This window comes from Lepisma saccharinum, chromosome 17, assembly GCF_977018435.1.
Source record: "Lepisma saccharinum chromosome 17, izLepSacc3.1, whole genome shotgun sequence".
NCBI lineage: Eukaryota > Metazoa > Arthropoda > Insecta > Zygentoma > Lepismatidae > Lepisma > Lepisma saccharinum.
In genome coordinates this window covers 38,172,556-38,194,865 of record NC_139245.1, presented here as the reverse complement: position 1 = coordinate 38,194,865, position 22,310 = coordinate 38,172,556, and the positions used below count along the sequence as shown (strand labels likewise).

Below are 22,310 nucleotides of genomic sequence, written 5' to 3'. Positions count from 1 at the left end.
AGGAACAAGGTACCCGAGCCTTAGTTGGCTCGTTGGCTAAGTCTTTAACTGAGCGGTAGGTAATCGAACCAGATTCGATCCCGGCTTCGTGCTGTGAGGAGTTTTTTTTGTCATACCGACTGGTTCGACCCCCGGTGTTGCACCGCGGGAAGGCACCCGAACGTAAGTTCGTACCAGTATGTATATACTGAATGTAAAAGTGCCGGAACGTTTCTCTTTTTGTTTATATATATATATATATATATATATATTCCCACCCCCTACTAGTCGCTCTGAAAGAGATATATTCTTTAACGAAGGCCATGACTATAATCCAGATAAGTAAATGTTAGTATGAATGTTATTTGCACCCGATTAAAAGTTAATAGCGCCAAGGTAGAGGAACTTTAGAATTAACAAGGGGCACATTTTAATAATATTAAATTGTTTTAAGAATTGTATTAATTTTGGTATATGCAAGTTTTCTCATTCTGCCATTGTAAACGAGTGTAGTTTTATGCAAAGGAATTTTTATTGTAATTTGGACTTTGTAAATTATGAAAATTGTAAGCAAGTCTTGGCAAAAGCGTGTTTCAAAGAGCCTTTATTTAAATAAATAGTTATGCAATGTTTAATAATCGAGTTTCCCATGATTTCACCCCGCAAGCCCTGAGTGTATAAGAGTTTTCATACTCCCGACAAATGTGAGTAGCAATAATGGGTAATGCAACAGCGTCGGCCATTGGCGCACCGTTCGCCTGCACCTTTGGTTGCCGTTGGTTCGTGTCTTTACGAACGTTGCAAATTTGAGGACTTGGGCCCTCCCAACAACGTTTTCCTCACTTGGGCTTTCTAAATTGTACACGGTCGCATGCTCCGATGTTTTTTTCTTTCAAACAAAAGTGATCCGAAGTAGATTGCTCAAATAGTCTCCGAGATATACTAATTTATTCTCTAATATGCAAATTAGCTATTTTTGCCAAAATACAGGATTGTACATATTGCGTCATATTTCAGCCTGTATGAGGACTAGAAACTTGAAGAAAGTTTCCCTTTGTTGCAAAATATCTATTCTTTGAAAACAATGCAAAAGTTTGCGCTCTTTTTCCAAAATAACTGGAGAAGAGATGGGCGAACGCCAGATTTCTTTTCATTAAAATTTGGGGACTTGGCCCCTCCCAACCCTGTTTTTCTCACTTAGGCTTTCTGAATTGTACACGGTCGCGTGCTCCGATCGTTTTGCTTTCAAACAAAAGTTATTCGAAGTAGATTGCTCAAATAGTCTCAGAGATATAAAGTTTTTCTGAAATAAGTGTAGAAATTTACAAATCGCCCGCAAAGGCCGCGGCGAGAAAGGGGTTACCTTCGAAAACCGGCTCGGCTGTTTAAAGGTTAATGGATCCTCTACCCGATGATATGTTTTTTCCACCATCCGATGTATGATAATCTCAAGAAAACGAATAAAATAATTCTCCCATAAGAGTAATGCATTTCTCCTTGCCTCCTACAACCATACTGGCAGTGTTGCCAAACCTGATGCGCATAAAAGAGCTAAATTCCACCTTAAATTGAGCTAAAGTTGACTTTCAAGGAGCTAGATTTAGGAAGGCTGGATAAAGTGTCTCCCATGCTAATTTTAGTTATAAAGGGGGTGAGAGGGGGGCGCTGCCATTGCCGGTACGTTTAAGGTGATGACAATCTATTCTTAGTTTTCACCGTGTAGATCTGACGGCTTCACCCATCTCAATAATCCACAGATGGTCGTATGAAATCGAAAATAAGGGATTACCCATAACAATATTGTTATCTTCACCTCAGCCAAGGCGCTATATAAAAGTAGCTGGGGAGGTAAAGGGGGGGGGGCTAGGGCGACGGAGCCAATATAATAATATCATGTCACGTGCAAAGTGTATACTCATGTCAAAAGTTGGTTGGTCTATGTGGGCCAGGGCTAGTGATGGCATCATAGCGGGGCGGGTGCCACAGTTCACAGCCAAACGAGTGCACGAAAGAGCCAAATCTGGTTCCAAAAGAGTTAAGTTGGCAACAGTGCTCCCCAGCTGCCTGAGAGAGAAGGACCTAGGGGAAATTTTCGCTCTAAACTTTGTTTATATTTTGCATTTTCCAGCCGTTTTTGGCCTTTACATCATCTCTTTCAGTATTTTTTACAGTTTTTAAAGCTTATATTTGTCTCCTCGGTTTTTCGTAAATTATAAAATTCATTTGCTACCTTAATTTACATATTTAAATTTCCAAACTTGTTCCAAAGCACAGTATTATTTTAACTGAATCTCTGGCAGTATATTGAATTATTAATTGCGGTAAATTTATTTTTCCTCCAACAAACTTACTTTGAGATTTCCTTGCTAGCCACTATTATCGGGTTAATCTGTGGTTTTAAAGTAAAATTAGTGAAAACATTAAAATAATATGTAATCTGATGCATGGGAAACACAACTGTATTTTCAGATGCTTCCCACATATTGTATGGTGCAAGGTCCACTTACTTTGAGGTAAGAATAAAGAAAACTTCATTAGCACGTAATTGTTTTTTCCTCTGCATCGATAGTTTATTAAATTATTCAACAACCCTATTATATTTCATGAAAAATCATGAGAGCGAAAATTATTTTTAGGTCATTTTTTAAATAATTTTAAGGTCATTCTACAGGTCATTTTTTAGATTTTTTACGTCATCAACTTTCAAGCTCTAGTTATTATGATGGCAAAGCAAGACGATGTTCACTATTTTGGAGAAACGTCACTGCAGTATCTGCAGTAAATGTGTAGATTGGTATAAGTGATACATTTTCCATTGTCTTTCTATGTATAGGGCCTTTCAGATGAAAAGCCGCGATAACAAAAATTCATAGTTGATTTTATTATCATCTCAAAGGGAAAACAACTACAGTTGTCGAAAGAAAAAGTTTAAAAAAATTAACAATGGAAAGTCACTAATGTTGGACCGTAAGTTGGTTCTTGAACATAAAAGGAATGTCATTACCTGGTTTATTGAGTCCAAGTCGGCATTCGCAGTCCAACGAGAGTTCCGAAACGAGTACCAATGTGCATTGGGAACCAGATCCAATATAAATTAGGCGATATGTGAAGCAGCTTAACGAGGCGGGTAATGTGTAAGGTCACGTCGCGTGCAACCAATAGTCAGAACACTGGCTATACCCTGTTCCAGCTAACTGTGGAGCAATACCGCGGCTAGCGTCAGAGAAGCGAGTGAAATCTATTGGCCAGAGCGAAGCCGTACACGCTGATGTGCAGGCTGGTAACTTCATTCGCTTTCCCCCACTCCACGCAATTCCTCTTTTCTCACGTGTTCATTGGTGGAGCTGCCTCGCGTCACAACTTGCACAGAGACTTGCTTTCGTTTGCCTGCTCCACAGTTAGCTGGGACGCAGTATAGTGTTGCAGAAGTGCGTCAAACTCTCAACAAAGAAATATCTATGGGGACTACCACTTGATACTGGCATGTCAGTGACAACAGTGTAGCCTATTTTGCGATAAGATTTACGGATGTTTCCCTATACAATGCAAGTACGTCAGGCATTGATTTTGCGAAACAAAAACGCTTGCTCTTCGTAAACGAATTTTCCAACTTGATCGAACAGCAACCCGATTTACTGGACAACCTTTGGTGCAGTTACGAAGCTTATTTTCACTTGACACTTTTCAAAGCAAGAAGTCTTCAAACGATTACCAAGGGCAGTGGGCGAACTTGGACTGAAAATGGAATAAAAATAATCGTAAACGTGAATCGATTCGAACACGGAAAGTGTTGAACAGACAATGTGGATACTTTGAACATGTTATGTAAATAAATTTTCAACTATGCTCTCTCGACAACTGTAGTTGTTTTGCATGTGGGATGAAAATAAAATCAACTATGATTTTTTGTCATCGGAGCTTTTCATCTGAAAGACACTATCCGCACATTCGGATTTTCAGCGCTGACTTTAGCGCTTAAGTATTTTCATTCGGTTATTCACCGATGGATTCAGCGCTGAATCCATCAGATTCCACCTCTTCCACCACAAACAGAGGCTGGTGCAAGTGGTGGATTTTAGGAATTTTGGGTAATTGTAGTCTGCTAACGATGAGCTGCAATGGCGTCGATGAGAAAAATGGAAGTGAATTACGGGCTGGAAATTTACAGAATAAATGTGTGTGTTCTACCACTGCAATTGTAAGTAGAAATAAATCTTCCTCTTCCTTTGTACTATCCTTAGTTGTTCTTTTAAATTCATTCAACAACGGTGTTTCCATAAAAACCGAAGCAACAGCCGAAACTGCAGACAAAAGAGCAACTGTAGCCACCATTTTGAAACAATTTGCGATGAAACTTCGAACGTAAGTGGTGGAATAGGCGATGACGTCAATGAAGCTTGCTGAAAATCCGAAGGTAATGTTTGATGCAAAACATTGATTGATTGATTGATTTGTTTTATGTTACTTCCCATCTCTGCCACTTTTGGCAAATTGCGAAGATAAGGATGGGTGATGATATGATGAAATTGATGAAGAGATGCGAAGATGCCCAGGCGGGATTCGAACTCAGCACCCCTAGCGTCGTAGCGCGCTGTGCTAACCAATACGCCCCAAAGGTCGGCAATACAAAACAGGCAACAAAAATCAAGCAACCAAGAAGAAAGTTGACTAGTACTTATGCAAACATTGAAATATATACGCAAACTCAATTAATTTTCTACCACATGACAAAACTGTACGTTTAAATCAGTCCGAAGTTGTTCACCGAAGATATGTTTTCTCCCCCTCCGAGTTTCACAGCTGCCGTGGAAACAACCGGGATCCTCCAAGAATGCAGTTCTATTCCTAGAAGGGATCGTCAGGAATAGACACAGATGGAAATAGATATAGGGTTTATTATGTTCTGTGATGTATGAGAGCATTCCTCAAATACCTTACGGAAATATAACTGACGAGAAATGAGATTTATATTTCCGTCAAGTCGGCGTCCTCTGTTACCTTTTGCATTCCTTTTTCCTCCTTCCTGGATGATTTAATTCTGTGAAAGGGTGAAGAGCTTCGCATAATAATAGTTACGTGCTTGCTACATTGCTTGCAGCAGTGTTGCCAGCTATAAATATATATCCCTACGAATGGTGATTTTCTACGTTTTTCTCAGAACGGAAAGGCTGTTTTAAATATACTTAGGATAAATACTTTATTGTGATAAAATCATTTTTTGGAGTTATTTTATGTAACTGAAATAAGTTTTGTGATTTCCTAATCAATAGGGACGTTATGTTTTAATTACTGACGAAGGCACATTGTACAGTCATGGACACTTCTAGGTTGTAACAATCCCATTGACTTTCAATGCGATCGTTGCAACCCAGAAGTGTCCATGACTGTACAATGCCACCTTCTCCCTACCCCTACTATTCCACTTCCAACGACCGTACCCACCCTTGAACTTAAAAATAGAATCCATTAATGTGTGTCTGTGTCATGTGAAATGTTAATAACAAAGAGTTTTAAGAACATTATACACACACATCTTTCCCGGTCGTTAAATGTGGCACTATTGATTTATAGTGTTTGTTTTATTACTTTCTACAAATTATTGTTGCATTTGGCAACAAGGTTTCCAATCATATTATTTTCTACAACTAATTCAACCTTTTCCATAGCAAAAATTGGAATTTCATTTAAAATTGATGGATCTTTATGTAACAGTTACCGAGAACAGTTCGTACACCTTTGTTGTACAACGAATATCATATTTCCCACTTTATAAACGTTTGTATACAATTTATTATTGCATAATAATAATAATAAATAATTAAAATATTGGTTATTGAGATTTTTTTTATAATAAGGTGGATACACTCAATTTTGCAACAGTTATTTGCGATGCATTTTAAAATTGAATTGGAAATATATTTTACAATTAAACTATTGGTTATTGAGACCATTTTGATAATAAGGTGGACACTTAATTTTAAGTTATTTGCGATACATTTGAAAATTTAATTGTAAATATTTTTTACAATTATGCTATTGGTTATTGAGACCATTTTGATAATAAGGTGGACACTTAATTTTGCAAGTTATTTGCGATGCATTTGAAATTTTAATTGTAAATATTTTTTGCAATTAAACTATTGGTTATTGGGAATTTTTTGATAATAAAGTGGACACTCAATTTTGCAACAGTTATTTGCGATGCATTTGAAAATTTAATTGGAAATATTTTTGCAATTAAATTTGTATTATTTATGGGTAATATAAAATCGTTTCTGGTAGGGATGAAAATATGGGTGTATTTTGGGGGATACCCCTGCTCCATCTCACAACCTGTCTGCATCGTATTTCTTTTCGAGTAGACATTGCCCATGTAATGCAATAAAAGAACAACGTACCATTAAGTTGTTTTTTTAAAGACAGGTAACTGTTGCACTGGTCTCTACATCTCGCCACTCGGAGAGGTGTTTTCCAAAATTCCTTAGATATGTTTCATTTTTACTGAAAAAGATTGCAACACTGCTGCGTGGACGTCAGCGAAGTTCAGTCGGAAGGCTGGTGTTCGCATATATGCATATTTATCTTTTATCTCATTAACGGGGCACTGGATGTTTCTCTTCTAATCCCTGCGGTTGGTGGAGACTGGCCGGGTTTTTCTCTGCTCGCAAGTCTCTCGTGTTTCGGCTTACCATTCATTACATCATCTTTCACCACCATACTGGAAGTCGGAAGAGACTCGTGGAGAGGTGAAAGAAATAGATTAGCATTTGAAGTTGATGCTTTTGAAAGCGAAGTCTCAAATTGTTATCAGAGTGCTTTCGAGACAAAAGGTAATGAGATGCAGCGATGGTTGGTGCGTTATTGTTGAAATCATCTGTCACTTTCGATATTCAAAATATCCACTTTTGTGTCTTTGGAACGTAAGTCATTATGTATTGATCGTTTTTATATCGATTTCTTCACACGCTCTAAACAAACGTTGAAATCGTTTTTTAATCAGGGCTGTAGTCGAGTGAGGGTGTACGACGTACGAGGTGGTATCAAAAAGTTTCGAGACTAGTTCTGTAACACGCCAACAGATGACAGCACAAGGCTGCATGCACAGTCACAGGGAGCACAGACCTTGATACGTCAGTGTGCCAAGTGACATCGTCCTGTGTACATCGGGAGCTGTGAGACTGGTGCCATTGTCACCACGTGCATTACCACGTCTGCAATTTCATTGACAGCAAGTTGTAGCAAAGAGTGAACGTGAAACTGGGCAAATCTGCCACACAGAAGCTGGACATGATTCGGCATGTTTACGGTGATGCTGCAATGAGTCGATCAAGGTGTTTTGAGTAGCACACACGCTTCAAGACACTAGAAGACGAAGAGATATCAGGAAAACCTTCAACGAGCGGAACCCCCGACAATGTTGAAACCATTCGGCAACTTGCTCATGAAGATCGTCGGAGAACAATCCATAAAATTGCTGCCATTGTCGGTGTGTCATACGGAAGCAGATTTGGCTCCTGTGGACTTGACCCTCTTCCTGAAGATGAAAATCCAGCTCAAAGGTGGCCGTTTTGACTCCATTGCAAAGATCCAGCTCGAATCGCAGAAGGTGCTACACACGCTTCGAAAAGAAGACTTCCAGGACACATTCCAGAAGTGACAGGAACGCTGGGAGCGCCGTTTCGCTGTGCAAGGGGACTATTTTGAAGCTGATAGTGTGTTTACGTAGATAAATAAAGTACTTTCTTGTAAACTGAGCTAGCCTCGAAACTTTTTGATACCACCTCGTATAAGGCCGTGCACCTTTTGGTTGACCTTACTGATTAGTACGGCTAGGATTTTCATGACTTTGCATATTTTTTTTGGTAAAGGTGATGTGTTCCCCAAGCATATAGAAATTCATATTATGAAGAAACTAATTAAGTTAAGGCGCTTTTTAATGGCATATTTTGGCATATTTGGCCATTTTTGCGTGATATAACATATTTTGATGGATTTTCGGTCATATTCAGCATATTTTTGCATTTTCAAGAAACGTACAGTCATTTTCGAAGTGGATTCGTTCTTACTCCCATGTTTACTAGAGATGTATCTTTTTTTTGGACTGTAGCTAAATCTTTTTAATTTTTAATTTTAAAATTTACAGAAAGTATTCATTGTGCATTGTAACTCATGGTCCATAAAGTCAACTAAAATTAGTACATATGTGAAAATATCTCAGCAGTTAGATATTGATGTTTGAAACAGTCCAGTTATAAGGGCATATTTTTCAAATTATAGTGCATATTTTGTACAATTTTAGGTCATAAGAGCATATTTTATTTTGCATATTTTGGTGATTTTCAGGTCTTAAAAATCCTAACTTCTGCTACAATGCGACGCACTTATTACACGTGATCGGGAACGATGTTGGAAAGGGGAGAGGGTGTGAACACACGATGAATGTCAGCATGTTATCACCATCATTTGATTGTTATAATAATTTTGTAAAAATTGTGCATAGTTAATTTTATTACAACCTTTGCTAGCTTGGTCTCTTCGACCAGATCTTAAGTAATATGAGACATGCTTTTTCTTATCCAAACCAATGTAGAAGTTTGACTTAACATAACTTGAGATTTCGAAGTATCGAGTAAACCCAACTGGACTATATTTTATGGATAAGCGCCACAACTGAGGTCTGTTGCATTTCAGTTTTATAACAAAACAAGAAAAAAAGAGAATTGTTGCTTTGGTCTGTTCATTTTTTTAAATTAGTAGCATCAATACAGCTAATAACAGTATTATTTATTAATTAAATGCAATAAATTCTGTAGCGTAGCCCCTAAAATACTCTAGTTACCTTTACAACAATTAAAATACAAGTTCCAATTTTCTTTGTTTAAAAAAAGCCTTCTCGATTGTAATTTCTTTTATATCAATTATATGTATACATCATCATCCAAGGACGTATTTAGGGGGTCCATGGGGTCGGGACCCCCCCCCCTAAGAACTGAGACCCTACCAAGTAAATTAAATAATCAAAATATAATTGTTAGCAGTTGTTATGTAATCAATGGTTATTCATTTCTGCTGAACTTATTGGAACGCAAGAAATTTGGCTCATATGGCTTTGAAGGACAGTTCCAAAGATTTATGCCTACTACTTTACTACTTATGATATTATGCATACAATATCAATCTGCAACTTTACTTTTCGTCAATTATAATAGGAAATTAAAAGTTATCACCGTACCATTATTTTTGCCTATTACATTTGATTCTAACTCCTTTATTGTTATTCAATAAATATTCAATTATTTATCTATTTGACATTAATTTCCTTGCCAGGGCAGCTGGTTTTATAAGAATTTTGGCGATCTTAACTACACGTAACACAAGCTGGTATATATATATATTATTTTACCATCTTTTTCCCTATTCATGTAATAATAACAATGCAATATATATTAATTTACATATTTAATTAATATTAATTTAATCTAACTTAATATACTTATTCTAATTATATTTTTATTATTATTGAGACAGTTGGGCGGACCTCCCCCCCTCGAAATGCATTTCTAGATACGTGCCTGTCATCATCAACAATATTCTAATATGGATTACATTGTTTTGTAAAGTTAATTGATTTCATCCATTTCACCGTATACCCTATGAACGTTTTGGGACTACATCATGATTGTAATGGGTATACATTGGATATACATGGATATACTTCATATTGCTGCCGTGACCGAGCGCTTTTAGTAGTCTACTCGATTTCGTCCATCGAAAGTTCGGAGTTCGAGTCCCGACTTGGACTTGCACGGTACTTCATGAGTCTCTCTTAACCGTCACAAATTAGGCCAGCGAGGCAGAAATGCAACGCAAATTAAGGTAGTTCCTTACAATATAGACAATTTCATTGACAATTGCGATAACAAAGTGGTTAAAATCATCACTTTAGTTCTACAGCTGAGCTGACAGACTGAGCACTGGAATACCACACACTCGCCTCTATCGGCACCATAGAGAACTCGGTGCTCTTTGCAAGATATATTACAGTTAAATGTGTGCTAACATAATGCAATAAGTTTCCACTATCATAAATAATATAAACACTGAACAATTAAACATAATACATTAAAACTTCTGAAAAATAAATGTCCGTTATTAAGGAGTGTCCGCTTTCAGAAACAAATGTACGATGTTACAAACATATTACAGTACGTACTTTGTCTCGAACACTAAGTTTCTCTTTCTCGTAGACGTTGATGACTTCAACTTTTTCCTTTAAAGTCAGTCGTTTGCGTTTCTGCGACATCGTAGCAGAAGTGACACACACTTCTCAAGATAACCACAAAGAATACTGTCTACTGTCTGAACTTTTAAAGAGAAATACGTTCGGTGTATCATGAAATAATGCGCGCTAGTTCGAAATACTGGCCATCGTTGTGTCGAATTCCAGTAATTGCGACCGTTTTCTTTCAGGCTGTCCGTTATTAAGAAGTTTTATTTGTGTTGGGGAGGTAGTTTTCAGTGTCCGCGTCCGTTATTAAGAATGTCCGTTATTGAGAAGTAATATTGCCATTAAACCCTGTAACGAACCTGAGAGTTTAAGGTTTTATATTTGTAAGAAGTTAAGATTTTTAAAATGTTTGTTACTTTAAATAATGTGCAAGTTGTCACAGACAACTATAGTTAGATTGATACAGTTGTGGTTGGAACTTGTATATATGTTTATAAATACGTCATAATGTGTTCGTGTTGACGTCACTTTCTCACTCAGCAGAGGAAGTGAACCAACCTGAATGTTTCTCACCTGACGACAGACTCAGTTAGAAAACAGGTGAAGGTGAGAAATCAACAGAAACGTGGTAACTGTTAATGGAATGCCCGAATAATGTAATTAGTAACTATTTTCGTTTCATTCTGGCTATACTCGGAATAATAATTAAGTACAGAAACTTTCGTGTATTTACGTTTGTCTTGTCCAACGTTAATTCTATATGCAAGTGTGTTTAGTGATTGTGATGTGATTTAATATGCTATAGAATTGTTCCTCTTCAGGCAGAAACGTAAGCAAATCTGTGCCTTGCTTGTAAGTCCACATACGATAGGAAATATAAGTGATTATAAAACTGCGTTTAACTTTGAATACTGTGTTGTGTTTCTTTTCTACCCAGCAAGCCCTGATGATTTGCAAAGATTCTCATGTTCCCGACAAAAGGGTAGTGGACTAACTTTCTGACGACTGTTGTCCAACTGGAGTACGATGTAACCCCATGTATTCTGACGGGGAATTTAAAAATGTCCGTAATTTAGAGGTGTCCGCTATTCAGAGGTGCCCGTTAGGAGACGTTTTACTATATGTATACAGAATAATTAAACTGAAACAGTAGTCAGTTCTTGTAACAATTACCAGGTAGGTTACAAGCTTCAGTCCTGCACACATGGGCTCATGTATTACTGCTATTCCAGTTATTAAACTATATTTATAATAATTTGTTCATTAATCGTCACCTCACAGCACATTCACTTTAACATTTTGAACAAGGACCACGACACAGAGCTTTAGCCAAAGAGAAAAGATTGACCGCATGTAATTCCTCTCTCAGGCTGTTGCGTTGGTTCGTCGTCTGTGGCTACCATGTCGACAAGTCTCAACCAACGAATCAAATGATTAATTGGCTATTGGTGACAGATTGTCATGGATATGAAAGCTGATTAGTTGTCATTGTGGCTGTTATTTCAGTCATACGAAGTTTAGTGTACATACAAGGTTTTAGTAGTGTAGACCCCGCAAATTGTAACTATTTCCCCTTGGTATAATTTGAACTTGTTACTGTGAAATTGTCGTTCTACATTATGGCTTATCTCGCATAGAAACTGACTACATGCATACATATATATTATTATAGTTTCTGAATATAACTAGTGTGCTAGAGAATAACATAACTGTAAAAATGTGTTTTTGCATATTTACACACCAGTTTCATATTATATTATTCCTTGATATGCTAACAAAACATGTCTAATTTACATGTACGCTGTCGGCATGTTAATTTGTAATGTTGTTCGTTGTTCAGGGGTTTTTACAGCGTTGCATATTCAATAAACTTAATTCAATTCTCGTAAATGGTGCGTAAGAATTGATTTATCAGTGTGCAGCATATAAAACCTTTTGATACACTACACGAATAAATTAGGCTCATCCAGAATTCGCGGTGTAAATATTCAGAGAAAATGTCGTCACCATTCGTCTAGTAGAGCCTCATCGATTGCGCAGTTGTAACGTCGTCGCCTTGTGGTCCTTCGTTCGATATCCGGTTGAGGCACACAGTGGTTAGGATCCCCTTTAAACTGTAGGTCCAGTCCCGATTAGGCTTACTGTGCATAAAGTGGACTTAAAACGACAATTCAATCAATTTGTATGCTTCACCAGAAAAAACTACTAGCATCTATAGTTGATGTGCTTCATGGACAAATAAAGTCCAATTTTGCTACATTTTTAGTGTTACACACATAGCACACTTTGTTAATGCTTTTCGTGCATTCAGGGTATGTAATCATACTCAAGTTTTTTTTTAATTTGTTAGGAGACACCACAAAGCACTTCGTAATTCTATTAAATCAGTTCACTATGAATATTTTATTCCAATCTCATATCTAGAGCCTTACATTTTACGTGGTATGACTCCGTAGGTATAGTCACGATTAGCCTACCTGTGCAAAAAGTGAACTTGAAACAAAAACTAAAAAAAAGAAAGAAGCAAATAAGATCCATTCGTCTGCAGGAGAGCTTAAACGATCTTTTAACTCGTACACTTCTCTAATTACATAATTTTATTCTACCATTCGTAATCGCGTGAAATTTATTTGAGTTTATCTAATATATTGTATCGTAAGTTCTGCTTCATTGGTTGTGGCTAAATGAAATTAGAGAGCTTTGTTAGAACCGAGAAAAAACGTCTTTAGTTTCCACCACTATGAGTCCGTTTGCGGCGAAAGAAGAGCTAGAATTCGCTACGTTGCACTCGGCTACAGAGTCTGGTTCGCAACTTTGTCCCGTCCGCAGATTTAACGGTCTTGTAATTACAAGAAAGGAAGTGTTTATTTCAACGCAATGAAGACCCTTTGGAAAAGTTTAACGTAGCGTGGATGAAACTTTTTCGGGCAAGAAGCGAGAGAGTGGTGGTAAAAAAGGGGATTTCCCAACAATACTTCTCTCAAGCCTTGCTGACATTAAGGCATTTCGTTTCGCAGGCAAGATTACGGATTCCCATTCAAGTGAGGCAAAGAACAAGGCTTCTTGCATGAACGCCTCTCTGCTTTTGGTTTTTCTTTCTCTTGTTCTATCCCCCCTCCTCTCCCTTTCTCCCTCTCTTCTTTTCCATGTTTTTCTCACATAGCGACACACACACTCACACATCATCTCTCTACTTCTGTCTTTACTATCTCTCTACCTCCCTCCTCTTTCTCTGTTTCGCATGTTCACAACGTACTCTCGCTCATTGTGAGGGGTCCCGGGTTCGAATCACCGCATGCGCAGGGGCCTCCCCGATGGCCTAGTGATAACGTTGTCGCCTGGTAATGAAGGTCCAGGGTTCCATACCAGGTGCAGGCACTTAACTGTAGGTCCAGTCCCGATTATCATTCTGTTCATAAACTGGGCTTAAAATACCAAAAATCAAATCAAATCGGCCTAGAAATTTGTGTTCTTTGTAGTTGTCCCTTTACCAATTTCATCGTATCATCACTCATCTTCATCTTCGCGATTAGCCAAAAAGTGGAATAAAAGCGAAGTAAAATAAACCAAATCAATCAATCAATATTTTTCTCTCTCACGGTTCACTTGTAATGAAGGTGTCATGGATTCGATACCCAGTAGAGACATCTAGTGGTTCGGATTCAACTTTAAGCCGACTTCCGCGGCTGGTGATTAGCACCGCCTCGACGCCAGGGGTCCCAGTTTCAAGTTCTGGTCTGAGCATGGGTTTCTTTCCTAGTGTCCTTTCATCAGTATCATATCTGATATGATTATATATCACCACTCATCCTCATCGCCGCGATTAGCCAAATGAGGCAGAAAGGCAACAAAAATTACATAAAATCTCTTCCTCTCTGTTTCGCACGTTCACAACACATTCACATTCATTCTATCCTTCTGTCTCTGTTTCTCACCGTTACCTTGTCATGAAAGGGTTCCAGATTCGATACCCACTGGAGGCACATGGTTTTGGGCCCCCACTTTAAATTGTAGGTAAAACCAACGGCTAAGATGATAGTCGCCAAATTGTCCCACACTACTTTCATTCTTTTTATTCTACTTCCTGTGTTGTTTTAAAATATGGTTTTCTGTTGGTGTGAAGGAGATGTTCTCTACTTATTGACGTTTTCTTTTTCAATTCATCATCATCATTGTAGAAAACAGACTGAATGAAAATGTTGATGTACAATTCGCCTACTGTTTCTTTTGCCGTTGGTTGTACAGTCCAGAGTAGCCCATCTATGCATATAAGTGGACTTAAAATAATACTTAAACAAACTCAAACATCTAGTTTGTCTACCCTTTTATCGGTCTTCCTCTTTCTCTTACGTGCACACACACACACACACACACACACACAGGAGCGTATCCTGAAATAAACTTTTGGGAGGTCCAACCCGGGATGCCTTTCACCAAGGCCAATGGCACGTCCGCTCCCCTCGATCACGTCATAAGCCCCATAAAGTATTTATGACATTTACTACAGCGTGTCTACTACTCTCCTATTAATGTGATTTATCTACATGCCGTGGAGAAGTATTTTTATGGCAGCAATGATGACAAAACATCGTGAGTATTGAGAAATCTGTTTGTCAGATTACTTATTAAGCCACCGCCAAAAGGAATGAAAACAATGCTGTGGAAATATTCCTCCGTAATAATACAAGGATGGTTATCTCGTTTTTTGTGTTATTTGTTATTCTTGAAATCACAATTTCAGAATGGAATATCTGTTAACACCTTTCAGAAGCAGTTTGAAATATTTGGATGAACTCTTTATCTGAAATCTCCCGAAGTCCCTGAAACTGTTCTATGACGTCTCTTGCACAAGAAAGAGCAGAGGCCTAATCGTGAAGAGGGCTCTAAATACCTTATCAATCCATAGGATTAATCTTTATTTTTATTTAAAATTTCTCTAGAAGCTTAATTCACCAAGGGACGTTCACTTGTTTACACCAGCTGCCTGTTCCTCTGAGGCATTTTAGTTACGCTTAGTCAAGTGTGTGTGTAGAATTCCTGATGTATGGAGGTTACAGAGTTTCATCAGATAAACAGGTAGTAACCTGTTTACAAGTATAGGAAGGGAAAAACTCACGTATCAGCGTGGAGGAAGTCTCGACTGACAGGGGTTTTAGAGGATTTGATTGGAAACAGGGAACAGGTCTTTTGAGAGTAGCCACCCTGACTGAGACCAACTAACTGAGAAGCCTGGAGAAAGAACAGTTTAATTTTACACTTCGCTACAGATTTGATCATCTATTGTAAGTCTAGACAGGTATTTATCCTAATCCTTACCATGTATGATTCAGGTTCGAAAGTTATAAAATCCAACGAGTGACTATTTGCCATTTCTAGTTGTTTGTAAGGTATTCTATTTCAGTTGTGCCTTTTGCTGCCAAGCAGCCAACTTGTCGTTATGACAAGCGCTCTCATCATTAAGGAGGATGAATGATGATTAGCTACATCACCCATAAATCTATTGGAAGTGGCAGGTTCGATCCAATCATTCATAGAATGATACGATACTTTGAAAACTGTACAGTAAAACTGAAAAGCTTTTCACAGATAAATAGTGCAATTAAGACTGCGACTTGAAGATCACCTGCTTGTGATGATTTACGCGGACAGCTCCACATAATAAATAAGTAGAACCCAGAATTGTATGTATTTGCATATTCTATTCCTATCTAGGTACATACCTTAAACAGGAAAATGTCAACGAATTATGTAACTGACATGATTTTGCATAGGTTTTATGGTACATATTTTTTCATATTTGCCAGTATATTACATATTTTACATATTTGCTAATTTACTTTCCATAAAAGAACATATTTCCATAATTGTTTCCTACCTTGATCCTTTTCCCTATATTTTCGATCTCTGAAACATTATGAACAAAATTTGTAGCACATGTGATGTCATATTTTCTAATCAATTAGATGCGTAGTGCTTGCGGTCACCTAAAATTTACTGCCAAGTCGAAATACAGGCTGAAGAAAGAAAAGAAATACGGGAACTGTTATTTATCGAAAGATGCTGGAGTTTCACTTTCGTTTCACTTTCAGTTTAAGGCAAAGCACCTATAAACTTGGCATTGGTGGACAAGAAAGCTACTTTCCTATGCATAGCGAGTTACACAATATGTTCCCTTCACTTGCACAAAAAGTACAAAAGTAGCTATATGTTTTATTCGATTGTTCTTTCTGTAGAAGCTCTTCTTTACAATTTGTTTCGAGAGTTACTAGGATCTCTTTTATATATTTAAATATTCTACAATAATTTGCGATGTGAAAATTAATTAATAGGTGACAAAATCGGTTTGTTAAAAATGTGCATGTTGCTTTGCTTTCTTGAGTTTATAAATTTTATACATATTTTAAATTTAATTCAAATTTTAATTTGTACAACTTTTGTCCTTAAAATGATGTTGAATATGTTTAAATAAAATAAACATTAGCAGAATTCTTGAAAGTGCTTGGATACTCGATTATTATTAATATTACATATTCTTTAATACTACATATTTAGCTACATATCCTTTCGATAATACATATCGAGGTACATATTTTATAAATTATTGTTACATATTTATGTACATATTTTGTACTTTTATATTACATAAAAATCCGAGGTGTATTAATAAGGTTGAAAAACGCGAAGTTAATCATGTTTTTCTAGAAATCGTATTTCACGCGCTGGCATTAGTTTTTTTTTCCTACTATTTGGTACACAATGCAACATATTGTTGTTCAGTGTTTCACCACTGCATGTATTATTCTGAAAAACAAACACAAACTTTACTTGCTGTACCAAAACAGTTTCTTATGGTGGTATTGTTGTTTTATTCGTGAATGCATACCATTAAATCTGCCACTCCTATTACTTGCACCATCGTAAACCTGACCTTTGAATTTTTTCATGTAAAGACCAAGTTGTTGACACTCTTCAAGAAGAACTGAAGTCATATTTTCAGCTGAAATATCACTATCCAGGCAGAGGTGTAACCAGTATTTTATTTCGGGAAGGACTCATGCCATATCAGGAGTCGCCATCTAAAGTCGAAGAAGTGGGAGGGGGACAACTTATTATACGAGATGTTTAATCCTTCTAAGGAAGTAAAATTAATTAGCATTATACACTAATAAAATTATACCGGGTGGTCCAAAAGTCCCGGAACGGTCACATATCGTGAGAAATACACATCGAATCGGAAAACGAAAAATACGTGTTTAATAAGTGAAAGAAAGCTATTCAATGATATCACACTTGATTCCCCACCCCCAGCCACCTGGGGGTGGGGCGAGGGCAACTGTGAAATTTTAAATGGAAGCCCCCATTTTGTATTATAGAATCGGAAAGAGGACTTCTTTCCTAGTCCAACGAGCTATCAACCATCCTTCTAGCTCAATTAGGAACGAAGATATGGCGATTTTACATTTTCTCTGCCCTAATTGAGCTAGAGTGAAAGCGATTGGAGATTCGGAATCTGCATGTGAGACTCCCCCTTCCATATACTCTATTGAAAGGTTTTGACTCATTGAATAGCTTTCTTTCACTTATTCAACACGTATTTTTTTCGTTTTCCGATTCGATGTGTATTTCTCACGATATGCGACGTTCCGGGACTTTTGAACCACCCGGTATATTGCAAGATTTCTGGGGGTTGAAGCCCCCCTATTCCCCGGTCTACGTTCCTCCTACCCAATGTGAAGCCTTAGTGGATGTTACAAACCGTGCACGTAGAGGGAAATATACTGTCTTTGCTCCCCCAGCTTTGGAACCTTGCACCCTCCCCGATTTTGAAACCCAATCGCCGCCACTGACACACACACACACACTACATACATTCTCGCTCTCTCTCTCTCTCTCTTCCCTCATTAATTTATTATCTCTCTCTTTCATTCTACCCCTGTCTCTCTCTGTATATGAGTGTATCCATTCAATATGTAGCTACTAGTGATGGGTCGTTCGTGAACGAACCGTTCCTTTTGAACTACTCCCTCTTGGGAACTGTGAAGTGCTCGCTCCTTCAGAGTGAACGAGCAGTTCCTCGTTCCAGGAGTCGTGCGTGAGCATTGCGTGTATTGTTTACTGTTGTGTATGTTCTCTGGTTTTCTTGTGGGAAGTCGAGTAGCAAGCGCAGTTCCCTCCCCTAATCCTTTTCACTCAAGCTAACTCCAGCAAGTCCTCCCCCACTCTCTTCACTTCAGCTGCACGAAACCAACATCGGGAGGAGTCGTTCGTTCGTTCCTTTGAATGGCTGCTTGAGTGAGCGAGCTCCGGTGAAGTGCTTCCCGAAAAGGAACTGCCATGACCCGTGGTACTTCCTCGGAAGTCGTGAGCTTTGCTTGTATGTTGCCAACGCTCACAGTCGATGACTCACTCCTACGAACCATCGAGAGCGCGAGGTCCCGTCTTTTGTTGCCGATTGTTGATAGTGGCGGTTTTCCGCGTAGCTATGCTTTCAACTCTGTTTACAGTAATGCTGCAGAAGTTCAACAATGAGGGAGGGATGGGCAAGTAATTTACCTTTAACCCTTTTTGTGGCATTTTTTCGCAACTCGCATTGCAAGGAACTGTAGAAGGAACTTGATAGATATGAGATCATCATATCAAATGTTCCGTTTCCGTGCTCTTCCATTATCTCAAAGTAAAAGTGGGGAGGCGGAAAGAGCTTGAAAAATACGAATGCTATTCTTCGTAGTTCAAAGGTTTAGCGTCCTCTCTTCCATTCTCTTACGGGTGTTGGTTTGACCGTGTAGTCATTTAATTGCATGAAAGTCTGAAAAGGTGGGGAGGGGCAACGCCTACAATAGAAAATAAATTTCAACCTAAAATTTGTACATTTTACACATACGTATAATTTCATTTCAATCTCAATTTGTTAATTATTAGAAGGGCGTTACAGGTGCATGCTAACTTCAAACTGAAGTATTTTTAAGGAGATTATACTATTTTGGGAAAAAATATGCCTCGTTTGACACCTTGGAAAAATACCTTGTTTGCCCTTCCCTGGAAAAAATACAGCGAACGTCCATGTTTAAAATATTTACAATTATTTTTCCTCATCTATCACCAGGCGCTGTAATGCACTGCGACAACAAGGGGTAGGAATTCATTTTTGGAAAGGAAGAGGGGAGAATATAATTTGTCCAAATTTTCCTTTCCGATGAGGACTTTTTGTCCGCTAAAGTTCAATTATCCATTAAAATGTATTTTCATTCACCCCCACCCTGAAAGCAGCTCCCGAACCTCGGTCGGTCAGTCGATACATTGTTTCCTATAGCTGTTTAATATGTGCGAGAAGGCGGATTCCTCCCCTCTAATTATTTTCACCCACTCCAGAAGCAGTCTCCCACATCCCCTCCTCCACCCAACGAAACCAACTTCGAGCTGTGTTGGTATGGTAGCTCCTCCTGTGAACGACTTCTTCAACGAGGAAGCTCCAGTGAACTGCCTTTCTAAAAGGAACTGCCTCGTCCGAGAGCAAAGCATGCTCCGTGGCCTCGTAGTTCCTTTGAATGACTTCCAGTGAACGCTTCCTTTCGGTGAGCGAGCTCCGGTGAACTGCTTCCCGAAAAGGAACTGCCATGACCCATCAGTAGTAGCTACGCACGCCACCAAGCGGCTACCCACAGAAACAGGCAGGGGCAAGGCAAGTCTCGACACGTTGTGTGCTGAGTGTTGTCTTGCAAGGAGAGCGCACGGCTTGTTTAAATTGAGTTTGGGACGAGACTTCGTGCAGCGGAAAGGTACCTCATGGGTACTGATATACACTAGCCAGACATTTCCGAGAAAAAGCTCTTCAAAGTTTCGAAGATTTCTAAGTGCGAGGCAAAGGTATTGTCGGACTTCCAAGTGTCTCGATGGCTCCGGGGTAATGCACAGGTTTCACTTGCCAAAGGTACTGGGTTCGATTCCCGTTAGATTCACCATACTCTTTTCTATAACCTTATTTCAGTAACCTGCTACTATTGTAACCTAAAAAAATAAAAATCTTGATATTCTTCGGGTTCTTGACACTTAATACCAGGAGTGGTGCGAAGGGGTGCTTGCGCTCACCTCTTATTTTTCTTCAGCACCTCTTTTTCAAAAACCACCGAAAATACTGTTAACTCTTCACAGAGGAAAAAGTTTGAAATAACCAAAAGCAGTTTCTGGCAACCAAAAATTTGTTTAAAAATGGTGACAAGCAAATTATTATTGACCTGTACTGAAGGGTCTTTAGTAATCGTACACATATGCTTATAGTTATCACAAAAAAATTGTTAAAAATTACCAACTTTAGTAAATGGTAATATTTTGTCGTCGTTGTTGTTCTTGTTCACAGTTACCAAATAGCTTAACCAAACGTGTATTGTGAATTCAACCAAATCATTTTTTGTGTGTGTTGCAGAGTCGTTTACGTTAACACTTACGAAAACCATGTTGTTGAGTGCATAATATCACGTAAATATTGAGGAGAGGCCACTATTATTGTATCTAGGTACACTAGTGAAGCCAGCGATACCAATATGAAAGGGAAACCACATTTACTTCTTTGTACATGTTATAGTCAAAGCAAACAAACAAAAACGAATCAAGTCATTGGCATATTTTCACAGATGCCTACTAAAAGGTGATTAGTACATAAAACATATAGAGAGAAGAATACTATCAAGGTTCGTGAAGACAGAAATTTTAGAAATTACAGCTGCTTTTTTGTCTGGATTTCTGTTACATGTTGAAGTTTCAAGTGTTCAATTGTTTGTTAATTCTTGTACTTGGATCGTCTTGTATATGCCTGTCGGTCTTTCATCAGAACAAATGCTGCAAAATAATATCAAATAGTGCCATCTTTGATTTATTTTTGTAAATATTTTAATGTTATTTTTAATTTTGTTCTTTACATTATTCAAGATTTCAGCGTATAAATGGTCATATGTGCTGTATCTGAAATGTTCTCAATAAATAAATATTATCTTGAAAAAGTTTCGTGAAAATACGTGCTGAAGGGCCGTGATCATAATTTTCTAGCCAATGTAAGGAAAATATCTAAGAATTTCTGTTAATTATGCTCAATGCTTTAGCTTTGATTGTAATCTCAAACTTTCTTCTGGATTTCTCACGTGTGCCTTATGTTTCAACGTTGCTCTTGTATTTCCAGATAATCGTGATGTACCCACGGCCTAATGTTATCACGTGTACATTGCGGGTGTGGTTGAGAGAGATCGGCTTCTCTTTGGCCTACGGAGCTTTGATGCTGAAGACTTGGAGGTAAGTCTGTTTTAAGTATGTACGTTTTGGTAACAACTGTATTCTTACAAGCTTCAACTCTAGAAAAAATCTCCAAAGTTTTCGAAAAGAATCATACCATCCTTATGTTACGTTTACGGCCCTTCGCCGGATGAAAAGGTAATTAAGCACTGATAATACGTAATAGGACCAGTCGTCATCACTGTACCTGTTGATGTTCCCGCGGTGCTGACCTGCGGAGGGCGTCTTACGTTGGGCACGGCCCAAACCTCCGAGAGGGCTCACTCTACGGTGCACACACACTAAAGCTACTCGCTTCCGACTCTCTCGGCCACTAACTTCTGACTGTCCCGGCGATCTCTCGTCACCGGAGAATTGGCTGGTATTTGCTGATTTAGCCTTTAATGGCCCCTCGTGACACTTAAATCCGGACCTGGTCCAGTGTAACTGCACTTTGTCTCCTTGACAACTGCCACGGGAAATTATCTCTACCTGGATCTTTCATAGTGCGTTTCCGAACTTCATGGCAACTTTTACTCAGAACTTGTCCCAACCAAAAGTTGATGTCTTCCCCAGTAAAAATTATGAATCTGGAAAATTGAAACTTTTATCTAAATTCTACTTTCCAAAAATTTCAATTTCAATCTCGACAACCGCCTAACGAATTTTGATGAAATATTGATGAAATTCATGAATTATTCTTCTCCGTAACACACTCCATGTTCGAATTCATTCTTTCTCCACGATGTACAAGCTCATTGCCATCTAGGAAAAGTAAATTTACTTCCTCTGAGCATACACCTTTATGTTTTATGTACAATAATTTTCATGATTGGAATTTGAT

At 38.2% G+C, this 22,310-nt stretch overlaps 1 protein-coding gene across 1 annotated transcript in view; it reads left to right on the top strand.

The window, feature by feature from the left end:
* LOC146001273 (metabotropic glycine receptor) overlaps nucleotides 1–22,310 on the top strand; it is a 981,963-nt gene that overhangs the window by 765,320 nt on the left and 194,333 nt on the right. Inside the window, exon 7 of the mRNA XM_083138577.1 lies at nucleotides 21,378–21,487. Coding sequence (XP_082994703.1) covers nucleotides 21,378–21,487 — 110 coding nt within the window. The remainder of the gene's footprint in view (nucleotides 1–21,377; nucleotides 21,488–22,310) is intronic.